The 22,958-nt window shown below is 41.6% G+C and overlaps 1 protein-coding gene and 1 long non-coding RNA gene across 8 annotated transcripts in view; one reads left to right on the top strand and one right to left on the bottom strand.

Moving 5' to 3' along the window:
• PHF6 (PHD finger protein 6) overlaps nucleotides 1-10,803 on the bottom strand; it is a 29,490-nt gene extending 18,687 nt beyond the window's left edge. For 4 of the 7 annotated variants that reach the window (XM_087749011.1, XM_087749015.1, XM_087749016.1 and 1 more), the window contains exons 1-5: nucleotides 10,520-10,803; nucleotides 5,268-5,447; nucleotides 4,963-5,064; nucleotides 1,253-1,386; nucleotides 896-939 (exon numbers count right to left, since the gene is read on the bottom strand). In XM_087749011.1, coding sequence (XP_087605137.1) covers nucleotides 896-939; nucleotides 1,253-1,386; nucleotides 4,963-5,064; nucleotides 5,268-5,405 — 418 coding nt within the window. In that variant the 5' untranslated portion in view covers nucleotides 5,406-5,447; nucleotides 10,520-10,803. Of the gene's footprint in view, nucleotides 1-895; nucleotides 940-1,252; nucleotides 1,387-4,962; nucleotides 5,065-5,267; nucleotides 5,448-8,473; nucleotides 8,536-10,519 lie in introns of all 7 variants that reach the window. The other 3 variants (XM_087749014.1, XM_087749013.1, XM_087749018.1) reach the window with 3 other exon arrangements.
• Nucleotides 10,804-11,131: 328 nt separating this feature from the next.
• On the top strand, nucleotides 11,132-19,413 carry LOC148056721 (uncharacterized). The gene is made up of 3 exons (XR_015702678.1): nucleotides 11,132-11,707; nucleotides 17,554-17,675; nucleotides 18,779-19,413. It is a non-coding gene; the product is annotated as an uncharacterized LOC148056721 (long non-coding RNA).
• Nucleotides 19,414-22,958: the final 3,545 nt, after the last annotated feature.

Below are 22,958 nucleotides of genomic sequence, written 5' to 3'. Positions count from 1 at the left end.
CATCCAAACCTTACCATTAATATATCTACTACCTGTAGCATAAAAAGTAGTATATTACCTTAAAAATACATTTGGCAGAAAGAGACTGAAGTAATTTATGAAATTTGACCTTCACTAAATAAAGAGTCACGTACTTCTCATTAGCTAAATCTGATGAACTTTCAGTTGAAAGTAATGCAAAAAGTAAACTAACAACTGTTCGCTTACCCAAATTCAGAAACAGTAGAAAAAAGGAAAAAGAAAAAATACCTGCATAAATACACAATAGCACAACTAGTTTGGAATTTTAACAGACCACACGATTTATCTACGCTTGTGGCATATCACCCCTCGCGCATTTCACTACTCTCCTCTGCAAAGATGCACGGCTTTTGTGAATGTATCCGTACAGCTTTTTTTGTTTATCGAAATTACTCAGAAATATATCTATAAGTGATCTGATCACAAACCTTTTCATTTACTATTGGGTCCTTCTCATTTGAAGAGTTAAACTCTATTTAATAGTTAAAAAAAAAATAGTGAATATTTAGGAACATTAGCAATAGCAAAAATCAGCTGTTACCTGACAAAATATTTTAGATGTTAATATTGTGAATATTTAACTGCAAATATAATCCAGCTTCTTCCCAGAAGGGAATGCATTACTTCTACCCAAACTTTGTTTTGACAGAACATAAAATCTTTTGAACATCCTAAAATTTATGTTTTGGGTTTTTCTCCACCTCAACCAATAATTTTTAGAGAAAATACAGAAATCAGATGGGCTTTCAAACTCATTGTTTCTCAAAAAATGTAGTTCTAATTTTTACTGAAAACATTTATATTCTCAAAAAAAAATTAAATTTAACCAAAGTATCTTTCTACAATGGGAAAAATTTATATTGAATAATTTTACCTTCAGAGTTATGCGTAGTTTTCTTGTGTTTTCGACATAAAATCCTATAAACAAAGTAGTTGAAAACTGTCAAGTCAGTCACGATTCACAGATTATTCACTCATCTTTTAAATTTAAATGCCAGTACATTTTTCTCCCACTTGTAAGACTCACTGATATACAAATCTTGCAGTGAAAATATGCTTTTCTAGCACATCACTATTTTGAATGCCACAATCATAATTAGAAATTTTTTGCAACAATTTTGTTCAGATTCCAAAAGTGGTTTTTTGTTTTGCTTTGTTGTTGTTTTTTTTTTAAAACAAAGAATGTGAAATATAAATACAAAAATAAACATAGCAAATGAATAATAGTTACATGTAAATGCCTTGTGAGGGTTTCTCTCTTATCTGAGCTTTATCATGCAAAGCACAGTAGTAGTGATATGTCTTGTGACATGTTTTCACATCACAGCCAATGGTCGCTCCAGGACAGTGGCATAAAGAGCACATCTGTAAAGAAAAAGAAAGCACAATTCATGTTACTGTTGGCTTAGTATTTCTGAGTTTAAAAATAATACAGTTACCGCTCCTGGTGACAAATAAATGGGGTTATGCACTTGGCATTACTCTTCCTGCTCTCAGGTATTTTTCATAATTTATTTTAAAATGAAGAAGAAATTTGTTGCAATTATGCAACAATACAATGACAATAACCGTCATACATTGATTATCAATTCAGTGAAGAAAATAAGTAACGTACTTTTGTCGAATATCATGTGTTTGACAAAAGTGACACATCTATTCACCTAAATATCCCACTCCCAAGGACAGTCTGTTTGTACCAACCATTTCAGAAAAGTTGAAATCATAAATTGTATGTTTAATTCTGAATTACATTATGAAGGTAGGAGGAAAAAAAAAAAAAAAAAGACACCCATTTGGCAATGAATCTTGCAGAGTCAGAAATCCTGATGAGCTGCAAATTTACCTTAGCCTCAGCAGCCAACTTTACCTCGTTTTTCTACACAGTTATTTCCTTAAGTCATTTCCAAAACACTGAATTTAGTGAAATAGTTGTTAAATACAATGAATTTATTTCAATTATACTAAATTTTGCTCTTTATACTTGTATTGCAGAAAAGGCTAAATGGGAGCCCGTTGCTTTACTCTTCTTTCCCAATAATTTATTCTTCCCGTATTAGACTCGTCATTGCTTAGGACACACCAACTATCATGCTTCTAAATTGTTCACGGCCCTTCTCACACTGTGTTAGGAAAGGAAGTAATTAATATTATAGCAATATTTTTCTCTATATTATTTTCTACTGACTTAAAATTGCCAAAAATCTCAGAATTTCCCATTAAACTCCCCTCACAAGACAACCTGAGCTTTTTGTTTTTATCCTGCACATTGCCCATGCCCCCAGAAGACTAATTCCAAATCCATAAGCATAAGTGTGCGATGTAGGATACTCCTTATAAATATCTTTCTGGAATACACTTTCTGCCCACCGCACTAGCTCAGTCAAGTTCTTGTTGATCTCAAATATACCAAATAAATGTATCACCAAAGTTATGTATCACCATCCTGTTTTTCAATTTTAAGAAAGTTAACTGAACAGTAAAAATGTCAAAGCCTTGGATCATCTCCATTTACTCCTCTGCAAGCTCTGAAATGGTATATATACCGTTCCCTAGTCATTATCTAATTTGTATGGGTATTTTATTTCATGAATTTGTTATACGTTACAGTTTAATATATAATAATGGCTGATCAAAGCTCTTTATAAAAGCCTAGGTTGAAATTATATCCATCCAATCAATTTTAGTCAGTACTTCAGGATTTTTAAAGCCAGAAATGACTAAAAGAAAACTTTCTTTTTACGAGCACCATGATGTATCTGTATGAACAAAACAGACCACAGGAATTTTTATATTGATTTATTGGTCTATGTTTTCTGACAGTAACAAAATATTTCTTCCATTGGTACAAGTCCTGCTGTCCAAATGGTCACTGTCAACAGATTAATTAATTCCCGAGTTATGTCAGGTATATGTGAAGATTGACAAGCTGCAAAATAGGTAAGCTCTTTAAAAAAATCTTCCCGTGCACAGCTAACAGAAATAATAATGATATCAGTGCCTTGTACTCCCAAATGTTTAGACTTTACAAGTTTTTATGACTGGCCTATTAAGATTTGAACCTACAAACTTTTCTCAGACAGAAATACCTTACCATCAGAAATGCTCTACACGTCAGTCATTACCACTTCAGTAACGACCAGGCCTCCATTTTCAGTGCATACCTGGTCAGCAGCAGCACCTCCCGAAGGAGGACAACTACGTCAAATCTGTCAGCAGACAAATTTAGTCCAAGCTATCGATATAATTACTTAACCTGGTGCACCACGCTGAGATATTTTTGCTCAATGTGTTCCCACATAAAAGAAGAAGCTAGAACAGAAAGCAGGCCTTAGAGGGGTTATTTGGGCTAACTATAAACATTTAGCTTTAAGCTTCCTATACAAGTCAACGGAGAAAGACAGATTCCTCCAGAGAGTGATGCAGAGCTGTAGTTTTCTGACAGCTACAGACAGAGATAAGGCACCTAATTAGTTAAGATCTCAAATTATCTTGTAAATTCTCTCCAAATAGGAAACATCTCAGGACTATGAATCCGCTAGGTTAACCAGATCCAGGTTTTCTGCAAAAAGCTGAACAAAGTGCCTGATACGTACAGCTAGTGAGCTCCAAGAATATATCCAGCTGTTGCACCAGTGAAGGAACATAAAGAGATTCAGAAGCAGAAAGACAGAAACCACCAATGACATAAAAAGAAATAACCTTCAAAAAACATTTAAGAGACCCAAGAATCAAAAAGTTTCTTTATGATCTGTAGTTCTGTTTACTACCGTGTTCTTTGGAAATGCCTGATCACAACATGAATGACTTGTGAATAGTTACTTCTTTATGCTTCAGCTAATTAGAGCAAATAAAGTTCCCTGCGTTGGAAAAGATTCAAATGAAACACTGGATGAAATATTAGACTATTATTATATAATTGTAGTTCTACAATACTATTTCGGACTACTCTTAGTAGTCCAAGAACTGGTAAATACGCAAGAGGGCTTTAAATAACTAAGCTGAAAATTTTTGATGTGAGGAGTGAATTGATAATTTGTTAAAAATATTTTTAAAAAGCCTCACTCATTTCCCCAAATGGAAAACAACTAGTTCTAATTAAAAAAAAAAAAAAAAAAATTTAGCTTCTTGAGAATTAAAAAAAGACATTGCTGCTCAATTCTCATGAATTTGGTAGAGCTGTAATCACTGTTGTACCCACATAGCTCATAAGACACCTATATTCACAGAATCATCTCTTAAATCAATATAAAAGGAAGCAATAAAAGTACCTTTGGTAGTTAAAACCAGATTTTGGCAACAAAACCAAATACTAGTAAAACCACAATAATACCCTCACCTGGTCCCTAGAATGTGGGTTTCTTTCTGAAATCTAACAGAAAAAATTAAATAGAAATTACTGGATTAGAAACGGAAATTTAGGAAATGCTACTGTTTATATGCAGCCCATCAAAAAGAAAAATGGGCATATTCTGTAAATGAGTTTTCAAATCTGTTTGGAAAAAATGCGTATCTGCTACAACCATCTACATTTGCCAATGAGGAAAAAAATGACTGTAAAAATAATAATTCTGGATTTATTTTTTTAATAATTCCATGATTAAGCTAGAATTCTTAAAACAACACGTTTACATGAGAGCAGAACTTGACTGAAAGAAACAAACTACTTTTTATCCTTTCCTAAAGACACTTCAAGGGCTGGTTAACTGACATTGAAATTTCAGTTCAATGTAAGTATAACCATATCTGCTGAGGTGTTCTTTTCATAAATCTGAGACCAATTTTACTTCAACATCTCCTTCTATAAGTTGTCCATTACATTAGAGCTCACACAAAGGCAGCACTTTAAAAAAAAAAAAAAAAAATACACTGAACAACTTCACTGTAAACTTTAGAGAACGTAAAATACTGTCTTCCATTTTCAAGAGCCAAAAACAGACTTACCAGTTTAGTGCCTCTCTTTATTTCTTTCTGAATATCTTCAATAGAGAATCCACCAAGACTCTCATTATCAGTGTGTGAAGATACCAGTGCAGATGAGAACAGCTAAAATTATAAAAACAAAACTTATTTTTTAAGTTTTAAGGGTGTAAGTGATATAGAACATTTATATATATGAAAGCCACAAAATTTTCAAATTATGGTGATTAATCATTTGTGCCAATGCCACAGCTGGTTGAATTTTTCATTTGTTCGTAGTCTTTTACTAGCTCACTACATTCCTTCCCTTTTTCCTATGGGTTACTTACCATACATTTGTGATGTGCTGCCACCTTCTGGTTTTCTGACATCAATAATTGTCCACATTCATTATCTTTATTAGATCTACAAAAACCACACTTCCTTTGTCTTGAAGAGACTTTTTTCTGTCCAACTGAGCTTGTCATGGTTTTAAATGACCTTAGAATGACACTTCAATTCTCTCACTGCTACAGAAAAAAAAGGTGCAATCAGTACGTTAACATCAACAAAAGGCAATTTAACTTACAGTTTCATAAATATAATATTGGTTGCTTGAAAATCATCTATCCCTTTTTACCCTTTTCTTTACACTACTACAATATATCCAAATAAACATGCACCCAACAGAGGCAGTATTTTGCCAACTTTTTATGAAACTGTATCAGCAAGCAGAATTAGTTCTTTAGGCAAAAAAGTTTGAACATTAAGATAAAACTTCGGATACTAATATAAAACTTAGAGGGAAAAGAAGAAATAAATGGAAAATACAACAAGTACAGCAATCATCACAGGAAAAAGTTACTGCAACTCTTCCATCCCATTCTTATAGTTATTTATTACAGCAAAAGAATTTGTAGAAAATGCACTACCTGGGCATGCAATAAAATTCATGCTACTGAACTTCTTGAAAAACAGAAGCAAAGAAAAGCCCCAGAGTCCAGCCTAGCATCCAGAACAGCTTTTGAGTGTAAAAGCTCACAAAGTAGCACGGCAGAGGAGTAACTACCCTTAGATGAGGGTAGAGATGAGAAGATAAAACGTTACCATTTTAGGTATTTCACAGACACACTGTGGCTAGTCAAACAGCATTAAGAACCAAATTTTAGAAGGATCTATGACTAATGCGCTGCGATGGAAACCTTTTCAAGACCCGCAGTTAATTTAGCAGTACCGTGCTATTTTTCAGTAAGCGCATAAGCACTGCTCTTCTCATCTAAGAAAAATAACTTAAAATTAAACTCAACATGAATTACAACTTTTCATGTGTTACCAGGAACGCATTTTAAAATACAACACTGAGGTCCCAATCCCCTGATCAGCCAGACACGGCAATTTCAGAAGTGAAAATGCCTAACAAGTGTACGTGCTTCTTGGCCCAGTATTACGTGGTTTGTGTTCATTTGTTTCAACATCTCTCAAGAAAGAAAATATCGTCCTCTTCAAACAGACTTGCTTACAGTTTTTTACTTTGGAGATTCAAGCCTTACTGTCAAAATTGGCCACAACTGCAATAAAAGCATCTTCCTCAGCCTTTGTCTACATTAGACTCATCTAAGTAAGAAAAACCACCATATAGTTTGATATTCCTGTTGGAAAAAGAAATATAAAATCCAGCCGTAAGAATACCAGAGTTGCAATGCATCTGGACTGCGCTACAGTGGCGATCTGCACGAAAATACACAACTGGTTTTTGAAATTTGCATAGGCAAACCTGCCTGCTGCTGAGTGCTGCCAGACTCTCCTAATACTAATATCACTCACTATTTTTCTAATCGAAAGCAGAGGAATGTCATTAAGTTTCTGTCGGCACCTACTACTACTAAAAGACAACCCTTTTAGAGTCCCGCTCTTCTGTTTCAACAGATTTGCTCTTCTGTTTCAACAGATTTTCGCAAGCTGAGTTTTAACTGTTTGTCTTGCAATGTTTACTACAAAACTCCTGCATCAAAAGGTGTCTGGCCTGCGTCTCTTGCCTTTGCTTTACCAACAGCTTCATTTGCTTTCTTTTATAACTGGAAAGCAGTTTACTAGCCGGTGACGCATACTCATAGGAAGAATGCATAGATTTCAGATCTTGCTGATTTGCACAAAAAATGTGCCAATCTGGATAAACTAGTCACACCCTTTTGCAGTGGCAATAGAGAGTCCTTAAGTGTTAAACACAAAAGAATTACTATACTGTATTCTTCTAAAGAAAAAACAAAACAAGACCATTCTGTAATCCCTTCTGAGTAGAAAGAAGGAACGGTTTCTGAAGGAAAGATACACAGGTTTTAAATTTTTTTTTATATAATTTTTTAAACTTAAAAAAAAAAAATTGGGGAGCAGGAAAAAGATCTACAAATGACAAGCAGGAAATAATATCACAAAGATTTCTTGTTTTGCAGTCACATTCAACAGATCAATATAAATCACACATTGATGGGTTAAAAAATATATTAACAAAATAATTTTAAATGCAAGAAGTCCTGATTTGGTATAAATAATTTGATATACACACACTCATTTGGGTCTACCTGTTTCATTTTATATTCAGATTATATTATCACTATATTGACAGCAATGATAGCAGTTCTTAAAAGGAAGACCACGGATTTCCTTGAACACGTGCAGGTTCTACTGACTTACAGAATTACTACTATAAAAATAGCTATCCTTCAATTTAACAGGCAAATTCATATTTTAGAAAATGCAAATAATTTATAGAACACATAAAAATTTATTAAGTGGCTCTCATCATTAATTTATAAGAATAGTAACTTTCCAAGAAACAAGATTATAAAGAATCTTCTCACAGCTTTATGCCTTCCAGTGCAGTAACAGGCACGAGAAGGCACGTCATCACAGCAATACTAGACCTGACATAACCTAACTTCTTGAAGTACTTTTGCATAATTAGATTTTTTTAAGGCTCACAGTGAAGTTAAAAATAATGCCAGTATTTACTTGAAGATGCATGGATGTTGATGTTATAACAACAAAAAAACTAAATTAGCAAATATTATGTTTTGGAATACTTATTTAATTGTAAATAATTTAACACTTGAAAAATTATTCAAAATGCAAACAGACCAAAAAGCATCAGGGTATGCCAGAAAGGAAACCTACATTCTTTTCGCCATCAGATTAAATTACTCTGAAAGCATTTTACAAGGATATCTAAAAGTTTTCTTTCCAATCCTGCGTTCTTTGCATTTGTGTTTTCTCTGTCACTAGGCATTAACACTCTTTGTACATTTCTAAAGACTGAAGAAAAAAAACGGAGCATGAGACATATTTCAGAAGCATTTCACCTGTAGACCTCTGCCTAAATTATGTTTGCTTTCTCATAAATGTGAGAAAACACTACCCTGGGATCACTTTTCTTTGTGCCAAAATGCACTACTTATCCTGTCCATTTAAAAATACCCATTTTCTGAAAAATATGAACCAAGGTACGCAGCTGTACCACAGATCCAGAATTCTGAATGCAAGCACTCAAAATTGTTCTCACCTCTTGAGCTAAATCACCCAAAAGCAACTAATCCAGCTTGTCAAGTATCAAGCTACATTTCACTGGAACAAGAAAAATAATGCAACTTAAAAACAGCTCGATATTTCTGTTTTCCATGTTTAAAAAGCTAACAACTGAATAAGGCTTATAAAATAGTGTTTAAATATACTGTTGATAGAAATCTTGCTTGTCAGCTTTGTCAGAGAAAGTCTTATAGATTGGATCACAGAAAGCTACGTACTATGGAATCACGGACTAGGAGATTATGCACTATCTCTACCAAAAAGGAACACATGTACTACAAAACACAGATTATTATATGTAGATACGTTTTCCACAGGCTTGGTCTAAAAAATGAAAAGTTACATCTACCTTAAAATCACAAAAGAAGAAACTCATTCAGTGATTCTTCACTCAAAAATTTTGGTTCATTTGCATTCACGTTTCTTAATGTCCACTATGGTATTCAACATGGTGCTTCCCCTAATAGCACCTTTATTTTATCTTTAAAGCAGCATGTTTTTACAAACTCAAATGGCTTGCATACTGTTTTACTGAGTTCTAGATGACAGATTTTCAAACATAAAAGAAGAGTGCACGTTCAATGACTCTCATGCAAAGAAGAATGCTCTCGGTGTATGAGACATTGTTCAGCACCAAAGAATGGAAAGTAACCTGGGTTCTAATTTCTATTTATTGCCCAAATAACTTTCAAGAGCTACTGCCTGTTTATAGGAGTTAAGGCCCCACTTGTATTTCCAACAAAGGACAGCATCCTATATGCTATACTTTCTCATGTAGTTTGTTTTGCTGTGTGGCCTGTATGATTACAAGATTCTATTTTTAAAAATTAGGATTTAGATTTGTCCATGAAGAAAATTTCAGACACCCAAGGAAAACCTACAAGAGAAGTATACAAGCTTTGTAAAATCTCATTAAACATGATGAAGTGGTTTGGAGTCTCAGGAAAAGCTACAGAAAATATTTGTGTCGAATTTTTGAAGATGCTCACTAGAGATACCAGATTCTCTGTTCAAGAAACTTTCAAGTGCTTTCTACTTTCTGGAGTCAATCATCCATTATTGGGGGCACTATTTTGGAGAAGGGGGGGGGGGTGAAGCTGGGAAGAAGGGAGGTATCCTGTAGGTGTCTGTAGTTGAGAAGCCAAAGTCACAAGTCCCATGGAAATCTTTATCCAAGAGCTACATTCACACAGCATCCTACAGTCACTATAAAAAGTAGGATAGGAACTTATCCGTGCAACTTTCTTAAAAAAAAAAAAAAGAAACCAAAGGGGGCCAAAGGCAGGCGGGGGGCAAACCCTGGAAAGTCTAAACAATAAGAACGGAGCAGGTAACTAAAAATTACACAAAAAGAGCCTGCGGTAAGGGAGATCTGGCAGACAGCACAGACCGATCTTCAGGAAAGTTTACCTACTCCCACGGGGAGCGGGAGATGGGCCGATAACGGCACCTCCGCCGCTCGCCTCCCGGGGGGGATCGGTGAGCCACGGCACCGCTCTGGGGAGGGACCGAGTGCCGCGATTTCCCCCGCAGGGGCCCGGCCACAAGCACCGGCGGGGCCCGACCCCTCGCCGGCGGAGGGCCTACCGAGGGGGGGCTCGCTGGGACGCGGGGCTCCCGGGGAGGGCGATCCCCCTCCCTCCCGTTCCTCACCAAATTTTGGGGGAAACGGGACTCGCAGACAAGGGGGGGCGGATCCTCCAGGGAAGGAGGGAGCGGGCCGAGGCGGGCGGAGCGAGCGGCTGCCGTCGGCTCGGGGTGTGGGGGGAGGGGGGCGGGTAACGGCACCGGGGGGCGCCCCCTGAAGAGGCAGCGCCGGGTGCCGGGACCCTCCCGGGGGCGGGCGGCTCGCTGAGGCCCAGGGACCGGCGGCGAGGCGGCGGGAGGGCAGGGCGGGCTCCCCGGGCCGGGGGCTGCGGGCGGGCGGGCCGGGGTCGCCGTGCCTACCCCGGGTGCGCGGCAAAGAGGCGGTTGGGCGGGCAACGAGGCGGTTGGGCACTCGGCCGGTCACTCAGTCACTCACCCGTGCGGCGGGTGGGGCGCCGGGGAGAGGAGCAGCTCGGGCACACCCCCACCCCCCCGTCACCGCCGGTCGCTCACGGCCGCTCGCTCGCCGGGACCGTCCCTTTCATTCGGGGCAGGGGACGCTGCGCCGCCGCCGCCGCCGCCGCCGCCGCCGAGCGCAAGCACGCACGCACGCACGCACGCACGAGCGGACGCACGCACGCACGCACGCACGGCGCGCTCGGGCCGCGACGGCGCGACGCTGCGGGGCGGCGCCCGATTGGCGCGCGAGGCGGCGCGGCGGGAGCACGCCGGGCCCTCGCGGCCTCCTGCGCACGCGCGCCGCCGCGCGCCTAACCCCCCCCCCACCCCACCCCCCGCGCTTCTCCGCGAGGCCCGGAGGCGAGGGAGCCGGGAAACGGAAGGGGGCGGGGCGGGGCGCTCGGCGCCTGCGCAGTTGGCGCCCGCAGCCGTTGCGGGGGGGGGCGGTGGCCGCCGGGCCTGCGCAGGCGCGCTGAGCCGCAGGAGCGCGGCAAGGCCTCTGCGCGTGCGCAGAGATTGGGCGGGCGGGAGCGCTGCGGCAGCGCGCGGGGCGCTGGCGCATGCGCAGGCGGGGGTGGCGGCGCGAGGGCGCTCCCTCACAGCGCGGCCGGCCCGGGCCTGGCCCTCGGGAGCCCGCACCCAGCTCCCGGGGTCACAGCAGCCGGCCGCCGCCGCCCGTGCCCTGCCGGCTAAGCGAGCGCACATACGGTTGATGGTGGCGCAGCAAGTGAGGCCCCGGCATGGCGGGAGGTTGGCTTACCTCCCCCAGGCACCGGCAGTACGGTATAGCCTGAGGCCCTGCGTTCCTGCAGGCCGGGGCAGTGTGGAGGTGGCCAGGGAGGGCTGTGCTGTCTGGCAGCGGCTCATGGCCGTGTCTGAAGCAGTCTGGGGAGGAAGCGAGAGGAGTCGCGGTTCCCTTTGCTGCCCAGCTGGGAGCCCACGCAGTCCTCAGGCTTACACAGCGGGGGGAAGAGAAACTAGGGCTCTAGCCACGGCTCCTTGGTCACAGCTGTAAGAGCAGGACTTTGGGCCAAAATAAGGCCAAGTTGTGCTAAATGTTGTGCTGAGGCAGTGGAGCAAGGCCTCGGCCAAGGAGATAATGCACCGGCAAGGAGGGAAAGGGTATGAACCACAGAAGACAGCCCCAGCCAAGCAGGCTTCCCAGGTATTTGTGTTTGGGAAGGGGTGGGGGGGATGGTGGCTAAGTTAGAGGTAGGACTGAACTGAAGAGAAATGAACTGAGCAAGACAACAGGTGGTAAGAGAGGGAAGCGTGGAAGGAAGCTAAGGTAAAGAGGTGATAAGGACAAGAAACTGCTGGAGCCAACAGTGATCAGTACAAATCCCTGCCGGATGCCATAGGCTGAAAACAGCCTCAGCTGAAAGGCATAATTGTCATTGCATGGCAAATTGTCACTGCACTGGTTGTTTCCACAGTGGCTCTAATCTTACACTTTCTTCCTACCTTTTACTAATACCATCTGGCAGAGATACAGAGAGGTATCGTTGTGATACTAGTTTCTCCAGTTGGGTTCATGTCTACAAAGATCTTGGTCCCAGAGGATCCTTGGGAAGGATGGATTGAAAGAGTTTTGTGGGTACATCTATCCATTCACAGTCAACCGAACTCTCAAGATTTTTTTTTTTTTGTAGCCACTGCAGCAAAATAATTCAAAATGTTTACAGAAAATGGGTTGTCACTTTGAACTGATGTAAGGTGAAAAAAAAGTCAACAATAATTAAAAGTGATCAGAGCTGTAAGCGTATGATGCAGCTTAACAGGTACATGGAATAGACACATACAACGTGCTTCAACAACGTGCTTCAGCACAGAGAAGCATCATGACAGGAATAATGGTTCTGTATTGAGAAAAACTATATTGCAGATGATTGTGTCTGTAAAACTGCTTTCTCTGGTAGGATTTGTTGTATTTGCAGAGTAGTGATGAAATTAAAACACTGATATTGTGCTCAGTGTTGGGAGAAGGGTTGCAGCTGAGTATCCTACTGGTGTAAGAAGAAATCAACCTGATAAAGCACTTTTCCTGTGGCTAAAACATTTTAAAACATTTAGGTTTTGTTTGGAAAAAAGCTATTAGCTATAATTGCCCTAATAACTAAACAGAAAAATGTGAGGCAAGAATAAAATTCCAGGAAATTGCCTATTTTTCCGAAACACAATAAGTAACAAAAATTATACTTTTTTTTTCCACAAAGTTGTCATCATATTCAATGTGTTGATCGAATCTGCATTACACTATAGTGAGAAACTCAAATGCTGATACACATTTAAATATTCAAGCTGGTGCCATTTTACATCATAATACATAGATCATTTCCACTCCTATCCCTACAGAAATTTTTCTGCCATCTTGTTATTTTGTTCTTTTTATTTTGCACTTTATTAATAAAAAGTTGGCTCTTCGTTTAGTTCCAGAAAACACTGTATGTCTTGAGGAAAACCCCTCCTTTCTCTTTGGTGTTCTTTGATTTTTACATTCCAGTACCTGTTTATTGAATATCAGCTATTGGGGGGGGAAAAAAAGCCACAAAGACAATTGATTCGTTTTTTGCCTGAAAAAACTTTTCCAGTGATTGTGCTTCCTTCCCAAGACAATTATTTTTGTTTCTCTCTGGCAATATTTTTGTCCTCCTTTGGCAAAAGGAGCTTAACAGGGTAACATTTAAAAATATACACAACAGTAAAGATAATTGTGATCATTGTTTGCTTTGGCTCCTGTTGAAATATATGTTATGCAGCGTGTTGCTGTGTAGCCCTGGCATCTGCACAGCCAGGCAGAAAAAGCTTTCGGTGGAGGACCCTACTGATTTCATGCTCTAGGAAAAGGCTGCGAACCAAAGGTGTGGAGTGCGTGATGGGGGCGGAGGCAAAGTTTTGTATGCATTATCAGATAGTGATGTTTAGTAATATGTTATTTCTGATTTTCCAAGCATGAGTGTATTTTCCTTTCTTTCTAAAGGAACTTAAAATTAACATAGCCCGTTGCTTTATTCTCTTATAGCAGAGCATTTAAGAGCACTCTAGGGATGCTGTACCTCACATGAATACTGAATTCTTACATACTTAGTTTCGCTGACAGGCTCAGCAAGGCAAAAGAATTAATGAGTTTTAGGAACAGCATATCCAGCTGACTTCATGTTTTATCATCATGATGTTTTACAGCCAGAGATCCTATGAATAATGGTCACATGCAGCAGTATCAGAGATCTGTTTTTAATTCCTAATGCCAGGTTATGGCTAGCCAACTGATTGCAGTGGGCAAATGACAACACAAGGAGATTCTGACTTTATGCTAAAATATTTTGACTGTGTTGGCAAGGAGCCCAGCAGGCATTAACCACTACAGGAGCTTACAGAACTTCTCAGTGCCTTGTGTTTGGCAAGCTCATCACCCACAAACTCAATTATTTACTTTCTTCCATTTCAAGAGAACAAGAAATGTCATAATCAAGAATCTAAAAAGACTGAAATTACAAAATAGAGCTTGTCATTTGTTCACAGATACAGCATTAATCCAGTTGCTTTATAGACCTCAGACTTATATAGAAACCATTCATCTTTCATCAAAGACATGATCAGTTTTTTTCGATTTTCTATAGCCCAGCTGTAGTGGAGCGCATTTTACAGTGACTTCAGTGTATGCAGCTAATTTTTTTAGTTCAAATAAAACAAGGTTTTATTTCCCACAAAGCAGTGCCTGATTAAAACAAAACCCAAACATTATATAAGGTCTGTAAGAATATACCGGGGGGAGCTATTTAAGAACAGTCATTTTAGAAATGGGTTGAATCCTCTAAAAAACAAAAAATCTCTTTAGCTGCTGTATTTCTACTACGTGATTTAAGTACAGTCCAAACAAGTGCAGTCAGTCAGATCTCACCCTTTCTGCAGTCTGGTTTTAGGTGCAAGATGCAACTGAAATACAACCAGGTGAGACCCATACCATCTCTTCAGTGCTGGCAGCTTCCAAGAGCACAGCCAAACAGCTCAACCAAAACCCCAGCTACTTGCTCAAACAACCCTCATGTTCTTTCTGTTTGGACAGTGCTTTTAACCTTATGAACAACAGCAATGTGTTTACAGGATAAGATTTCAAGACAAGCATTACCAATGTTGCTTTAAGGAGATCCACAAAAAACTGATTGCAAGGGTTCAGGAGAGAAATCAAAATAAAACAAGACGACTGATAATGAATGGGAAATGTCCTGGGAAAAGAGAATACTGAATTGCTTAGCCATCCTGCGGGTACCCCCATTTTTAGCTTATCAGGAGGGGAAAAAAAAAGTTCTCATAATGTTATTAATGGCCATTCAAATGTGATTTTAAAATGATAATGAGTGATGTTGACCGTATGTCCTAGTTGGTAGTCAAATGTGGACACCAAAGGCCTGTGCCAAGCGAACTTGTGTCCAATGAGCTTTGAGCTCTGCCCCAAAACACCACAGGCAAACAAGTCTCTTCTCTGCTTTTACTGTACGACAGCAGCTCAATTTTAAGCTCTGGAATAATTCTCAGCCAATATGTATTAGATGCTTAATTGCATTTCCTTGGTTTTGTACAAGGTTGTTAACCTCTTTCATTCTCGAAGCAGCTACAAAAGGTCCAGGCTTTAAACCTGAAGTGAAACAAAACAAGCCCCCATAAATACCCTTCTAAAGAACAAATGTTGCCCATGGTGGCTGAAACCTTAATTATTTTACCACTGATTATTTTAGCATAAAGATATCTATAAGGTACAGCATTCACAATCGTGAGCTAGCTCTTTCATTTTCCAGGATTACAAAATACGGAGGTTCCTTACTTAATTCATATTAATTGTGTTAAAAGCACGCTGCTTTAGACAATTCTCCAGTACAGCAGCGTGTTAGCTCTGCGAGGTATTACCGTGTGTGCTATGGTATGTATCCATAAGGACAGTGTTTTAGTGTTCAGTCACCTCATTATATGTATTTTCTATGTGCCACGTTTATACTGCTCTCCTGTTATTCTGGGACAAAACAATGGCAAATGCTGAGTTAATACATAAACAGGTGCTTTCCCCTGACCTAAGTCCAGGTTTGTCTTTCTGTGTCGACTAAAAAAAGACTCTATATCTTGAGGTTTTGCATGATATGTGTCGTACCCGTAATTAGGATCTCACACTACAAGTCACTTCTCTTCAAGAAGAACGTCACTTCATCTCGCTGCTTTTTTTCCCTCTGTCTTGTCCATGTAGATGGCAAAGGCTTACGAGTGGGAGCTGTTTCTTTCTACAGCCGTGTACAGCAGCTAGGATAATAGCATCCTGATATTTTCTAGAGCCTCTAGCTGCTATGTTACACAAGTATTCAAGATAATAACATTTTCAGATATATGGACAGAAATCTACATCTCAATTACTACATTTCTTATCTGTATTATGGTGTCTTGTGGAGTTAAGGATTATACAAACAACTAAGTTGGTCCTCCTCCCATAGAATTCACAAACTGATTCGCAAGAGGAGATGAGAATTACAAATCAGTTATGTTACAATTACAAAGATAAAATGCCAACAAGAAGTAAGACTTCTACAGCATTTAGGAGGTGTGAAATACTGAATCATTGTTCAGATTCTTCTTTTCGAAAAGGAGAGAACTGCATGAAACATGAATGCTCTACATATGGCTTAACCAGGTGGACTTCACTGCTAACATAAAGAACATTGGATTTTGTATGATTTTATTTCCAAGAGTAATAGAACAATTTCAGGCAAATCTGAAGAGGATTGATACAAATCATACTTGTTTGGATTTACGATGTAGTTAGTTCAGACTGCTCTCTTGTTTTAAGTACACAACAGATGTTTGTGGTTACAATCAGTAACTGGAACATGCAAGCCGTTGAGGCTAGAGGTAAGATAAATTTAAAGATCAGTGAAGAACATTAGAACCATTTGGGTCCTAGTATTTTAACAAGATTTTTTTCTGCTAAAAACATACTAAGGTAGAAATAGCTGATGCTACTTGTCATGTAAATACGGTCTTTAAGTTTCTGAATTAAAACAGTCAAAAGCGCAGATGGTTCTTGGAGCTATTGTCAGAGCTATTGTTTCAAGCCACCTCTGGCTTACGGAAAACATCTTCTCCTCATTTGTATTCAATATATTGTTAAAACCATCAGCACTTCCTTAAAAATAAACAGGTCTCAGATTGTAGACCTTGGTTTTCCATCTAGAAAAGGATTTCACAGCTATTGTTTTAATACACCCTTGTGTTTTTGAAGTGCTAGAACTATCCAGAATATGTTCTTCACAGTCAGACAATAAAGATATCTTAGACCAGCAGTTCCTAAACTTTCTGGATGGACAAATACTGTTCAGCTCTTAATACATTAGGAATCACTGTCAAACATAACTGAAAACACTGCCTTGTGAGTACCGGCAGTGGCTTTGAAGACTGTCCTCTGGGAATACCTGCACTAGGCAAGTAAGGACGTTCAGAGGACAGTCCCCAGTTTTGGTCAAGCTCCCTCAAAAGAGGTAGATATTCTGTGTGTATGATTTGGGACTTGCGTATGTGTCGTTTATGTTTTACCACAACGAATTTAGATCCTTCTGACTCCCAGAGGAGGTGCAGTTGCGCGATCATCTGTATCTTTATTAACTGGGAAGGGGGCGGGGGGGGATTTTTTAGTTTTCAACCAGATCAGCAACCTGATCTGACTGATGTCAGGGCAGCACTACTGCCTGAGCCAGGGAATGACAAACCTGTGGTTAGGGAGGAAACTCTTACTGGCAACACAGTCCTAGCTGGGATTGACACAACTGTGGGAAGGCATTTTTTCAGGCTGTTTTTTAAAGTACAATAGGACAATGTTGGTTTACAACCCAGGACGGTCAATTGCTTGGAAACCCACCTGGCCACACAGGGTCACTTTCTGAGAGCCCCAAGCTCTCCCGTGAGAAAGGTGAGATGCCCGGTTATTCAGAAGTATCAGTGATCGACACGCTGCTCTCTCTCACACAACAACAGGGCATGACTGACTTGTTGCCAGATCTTGACCTGGACGCTGCTGGCTTCGAGCTTAGCTGATATAAATCACCCTGCATAGCTCTCAGTTACTTCGCACTCCAGCAACATCGCCTGTTCGAATGGTGCGTAACAGCTAGGCAGAAAAGCTGTAAACAAAACACACGCTCTGCCGTTGTGTTTTATTGCAACATCTATGGTTTTCTGAACCGAAATTGTGGACTTCCCAGCGAATTACATTACTGCATAGTCTTTGTGGATTGCCGTTAAACAGCTAGCCAGCAGCACAGAAGCATCTGAGTGTTGTCCAAAGTGCTTTCCCATTTTCAGTACTTAGGAAGAGTTGTCAAACAGTAAAGCGTGTTGCCTTCATACTCTTGGATCCTCTTAGAGAGGATAAAATTCAGTTATCCCATGAACTACTGCCTGGCAGGAAACCAGCCCTCGACAGAGGTGTAGCAAAGGCTTATACCAGTGAGGGTGTCTGTGTGGGGGCTAAAACTCACCGGGATTTTACAGTTGGCATCGAACGGTTTTTGCCAGTTTTTAGCTCATCGCTTCATAGGAATGCTACACTGTAGTTATCGGCAACCTATGAAATTCAAGTTTAAAAAATGTAAAGCAATTTCAGTGCAAATAAACTGTTAAGTGTATTTGAAAAGCAGTGTAACAATTGCAAATTATATTTTACAAGCTTTCTTCTAGCAGTAACTATCACACTAATGGTACGATATTTGGGACACTGGGAATATTTAAGCTTGATAGTCTAGCCTCAGGACTGCAGTAAGCTTTAATAAGACTATAAAGTCATTATCTTGAGTACCATTTAACATGGCTTCACTTGACACGTCAGGGATGGACAGTATTTTAAAGACCCATGGATGAGATTCTCTGCCAGTCTACACTGCCATGCTTCCGTGGACTGACCCTGAGCGTGAATTCTCCTAAACACGCTGGGAGTATGAAAAAAATGTGTTAATCAGATTAAGTGAAGTGTTAGACATTTCACTTTAAAATGGTAAGCCTCACCTTCAACACTGTAAAAATCTAGCAACTGCGATAGTGCCGAAGTTGTGTTTATCTCACCTTCGTCCTGTAAGGTAATTTGGTGACATCCTCTACAAAATACCTGGGAATAAAGCCACGAAAGCATTTAAACAACCCAGGAAAGCCCCCAAACCCATCACTCCAAAGAGGTTTTAAATGACATGAAGTTCTACGCTTTCAGGTTTCTCCTTCCAGAACAGGCGTGATGGATGGAAACATTCTGCGTGTGGTAGCAAGGACCCCAAGGACTGGAATCCTCGAGTGAGAGTTTCACTGCAGGGGAGGGGAGAATGAGGCGGTGCTCACCACGGGAGTCGGGCAGGAGATTCGTTTTCATTTGGTTTAGCTTCGAGTCAAATGAGCTTCTAAATCATCAACAGAGGGACACGGATGCAGTTTGGGAGGCAGAGGAAGAGGGAGAAGATTGGCAGCAAAGATGCCCTTGGCCACAAACGTGGTTTTGCTTTACAAAAGGAGAGATGAACGCTGAGCCGTGCAGAGCTGAGCTCTGTGCAGAGCAGCCTGGAGAAGACGAGCCTCCAGCACAGGACAGGACAAAGGCCGGAGAAAGCTGCTGCAGCCTCTGAACTGGATGCTCCTGCTTAAAATATCCCAAACAAGTCAGCAGTCTCTCCTCCTGCCTCCACTTACCCAGCTCCAGACTCGGCTGTAGTACAGCTGTAAAAAACCCCACCACGTTTGAATCTGTGCAATTCATTTTCCTTTCTTGCACCCAGTTTTGGTTCTCTCAGTTTGCCTCTTCCCAGTTGCTTTCCCAGTTTGAACATCCCATCCCCCTGCCCCCCTCCCCGAAAACGCAGCCTCTACTTACACAGGGTAGTTTGGTCCCAGAGCTTCTTATAACTTGATTTTTTTTTAAAGCTAGCTATTGTTTATTACTACTTTGAAGTCAATTTAGCAGAAAAAACCCCCCCTAGTTTAAGGTGGCTTTTTGCATCCCCACCAAGCTATTCAGCGGGGCATTCATCCGGGATACAAAACTGGGCTGAAGCTTTAGGAGCTGAATGGATCACTCCAGTAGAGATTTAATTTCCATGAAATTCCTCCATGAAAATCCACTCACTCCTCTTAGATCTGACAGGCAGGCAAAGACCAGCCACTACCTTTGAACTGAGTGATTTTTAAATGCCTCCCACCCCTCTTTGCCCCCCATGTAAATACGAATTGCGGAGGCTCGCAGCGCCCTGGTAGGCTTTAAACCGCTCAGCTCTGCCGAGCGCAAGGAGGGGGAAAGCCAAGTCGAGCGCCTTGATGACCACCCTTGGGGTGGCTGGATGAATTAGCCCCCAAGCCGTCCGTCCCGCCGCGGGTGAGGCCTCGGGGGTCGCGGCTGTGGCAGCCCGGGCTCCCCCGCCGCCCGCAGGGAGCCGCCTGGCAGCAACCTGCGGGGAGAGGGGGTCCCCGCAGCCCGGGGCGCCCGCCCGGGTGTTGTACAGCGGCCCGGGGCGCCTCTCGCCTCCTCCCTGGAGGTGCGGCATCCGCCGGGCGCTGCCGTTCGTTCCCCGGGCTGTTTGCAGAGAGAAACGGCGCTTTCAGCCCAGCGCTGGAGCCTGGGGCGGTTTTGTTGCCATTTTCTACAGGCAAAGGGCGGGCGGCCCGGCGGCTTTCGCCAGGCACAAAGCGCGCTTCGGCCCAGCCCGGTTCGCTCGGTTCCAGAGCGGCTCTGCCGCCCCGCTGCACGGAGCGATGAGCTTTCGCCCCGCGCCCACCGCGGCCCCCGGGGAGCCCCCGCCCCGCCGCGGCACGGCGCCCCCTGCCGGCCGGTACCGGTGAGCCGCGCCCGGGGGCGGCGGGGGAAGGCGGGGCCGCCCCAAGGCCGCTCGGCCAGCGCCGGGCCCGGTGGCACCGCCCGAGGCCCGAGAGGCGGCGGCGGCACCAGACGAAGCCCGGCGGCGGGGTTCCGCCCCCCCCCCCGCAGCTAACAGGGATTCCTTCCCCCGGTGTGTTTTACAAAGGATTGACCCCGAAGTCACCAAGCGCATCGCTTCACGGTTGGGCCAAAACATGGTTTTAAAGTATTTCTAAAGCTTTACTATTCCGGGCATGCAAGAACTTTTCACCATTTAGCTCACTTCCAATTTGCTCCTTATTTTCCCAAGCGTGGATGCATTTCCATCTTCTGTGCGCAAATCTTGTTTCCAAGCCCAGGTTGCCGTTTTAACTTTACTCAGACTCCCGCTGTGAATCTTTGCTGTTTAAATTTACATTAAGAGCTGCTTCTCTTGCCTGGAGCAACTCTTCATTTAATCTGAAGTTTGCTGATTTTTCACCTAAGCCTTGTTTTAAACCTTGAAGCTCAAGATCTTTCCCAAATCTTGCCCTTTGACGCTGCTGTAACTGGGGAGTTTCGCGGTGAACCTCTTTTTTCCCCTTTTTTCCCCCTTTTTTCCCCTGCAGTCAGCCGTTCCCGCTCAGCACTCGCAAGGTCCCTTTCTGGGTTTCCACGCGTGGCTTGGAGCTGCCGGCGGCTCCCGTGGATTTCTCGCCGCGAAGCTGCGGATGCCTTTGCATTCCGGGCACAATGACCCTCTGTTCCCTGCAAGCTTTCTTCGGCTCCAGCAGCTAAACCAGCAGCCCCACAGCAGGCAGAATCCCCGGCTGTTTCCTCCTGTGAAATGTTTATCTTTGCACCTACTAACTTCGGTTCATATTCTTGAGCAGTGAGTTTGGGAACCCATTCTTTTCCTTTTGAACCCTTTTTCCTCTAGGATTTTTGTAATTGCCGTATCGTAGAGGTTTTTTTCCCTCTCTTTGCTCTCTCTAAAGGCAATTTTTCAAACATCAGTGATTCACATTGATTGGCTTGACTAAAAAAGTCCTGTGCACTGAAATTAGGAGAAAATAACTCCTCCCAGTGTTTTCTCTCCGTTCCTAAGGTTTGTTTCCTAACACGGGGGAAAAAAAATGTTAGAACAATATACTTTCACTTTGATATGAATACTGATTATTTTTACTGTAGAAAGATTTAAAACTTTGAATACCTTCCTTTAGCAGTTCTCATATGAGGCTGCAGTGGGAAACTCACACAGCAAGGTGGTTTTATTCAGTATAAATATGGGTCTTAGCAATGTCACAACACATTAACTAACCTATACAGGAGCTCAGCTGTATTTTAGCTGTTGGTGTGATATGAGTTTGTTGGAGGAAACATTTTAGAACTATATTTTTTAAAACCAAATAAATGTGTATAGTTCATGCATTAAGCAAAACTTATTTTTTAAATAAAGTAAGTTTTACAGGACCTATGTTTGAAGTGTTTACATTTATGGACTGGGGATTACAAACTATATTTGTTGTAAACTCGTTTCTTCATTTAATCGCATCACCACTCAAACTCTTCAGAGGTACTTACTTTGTTTTAACATTTGCACTGGGATCTGAATATATGAAACGCTGCTGCGATTTAGGTGCTAAGTGTTATTTAAGAACTGTGGAGGTGTCAGACCTCATTACGCTGAATTACTGGAAAGCTATACATTGTATAGACAGGCGATATACACTGCCTCTGGTAACCCTGACGATTGCCCTTTAATCCTGACCTACAAGATTCCTGATATTCCAGTCATAGTCCATTCTTGCATACAAACTAAGGAGAGACACAGTTATACAGAATCTTATAAGTTTTGCTAGGGAAACAAACGTCTGTAGGAACTTCAAGGGTGTCTCCAAATCCATATCCCTAAAAACTAAATCAGGACATGAATCAAAACCTCCAGGAGTGAAAAATTTAGGGGACCTCATTATGCTATTTACTCAGAGTTATTTGTTCAGGTATGTTTGATTGCACCAAAACTGCTGAACTGAGAAAATGAAACCCGGTTTACTTGCTGTTAAAAATACAAAAGTAACAAATTTTATCTGGATTTACATTAAAATCCCATAAGCACAACTGCATGAGGTGAAATATTTTCACAAAGGATTATGGTAAATGTTTGTCTGTTCTCAGAATTGGATAATCTAAGTATAATTTAAAATTTTATAAGTATTATAAGTAGTATAAACTAGATATGAACAAGATTTTTGACATAGGCTTAATATTTATGGATGAGGAAAGGTAATAACTGAATAACAGCGGTAATATTTCACTTAACCAAAATGAAATGATTGGACGGCAATGAGTTCAGAGATGCTTTACTGTATGTCACGGTACTCACATGGTATGAGTACAAACAAATTGAAATCCAGATGCTGCAAAAAGGATGTCTTCTACTTTGGCTTCCATAGAAACTTCTCGCTGACATTAGGGGAGGATCAGTGTAAATCGAAGGCAGTTTGAAGTCCTGAATTTCTGTCCTGGTTGACTGAGGATTAATAATCACGGAATCTGTCTTTCCTCCTCT

The sequence above is a fragment of the Nipponia nippon genome, unplaced genomic scaffold (assembly GCF_047370975.1).
Source record: "Nipponia nippon isolate SJK-2023a ecotype South Korea unplaced genomic scaffold, ASM4737097v1 scaffold_12, whole genome shotgun sequence".
In the NCBI taxonomy this organism is placed as follows: Eukaryota; Metazoa; Chordata; class Aves; order Pelecaniformes; family Threskiornithidae; genus Nipponia; species Nipponia nippon.
Note: the sequence above shows the minus strand (reverse complement) of the source record. Positions and strands in the feature narration are given on the sequence as shown.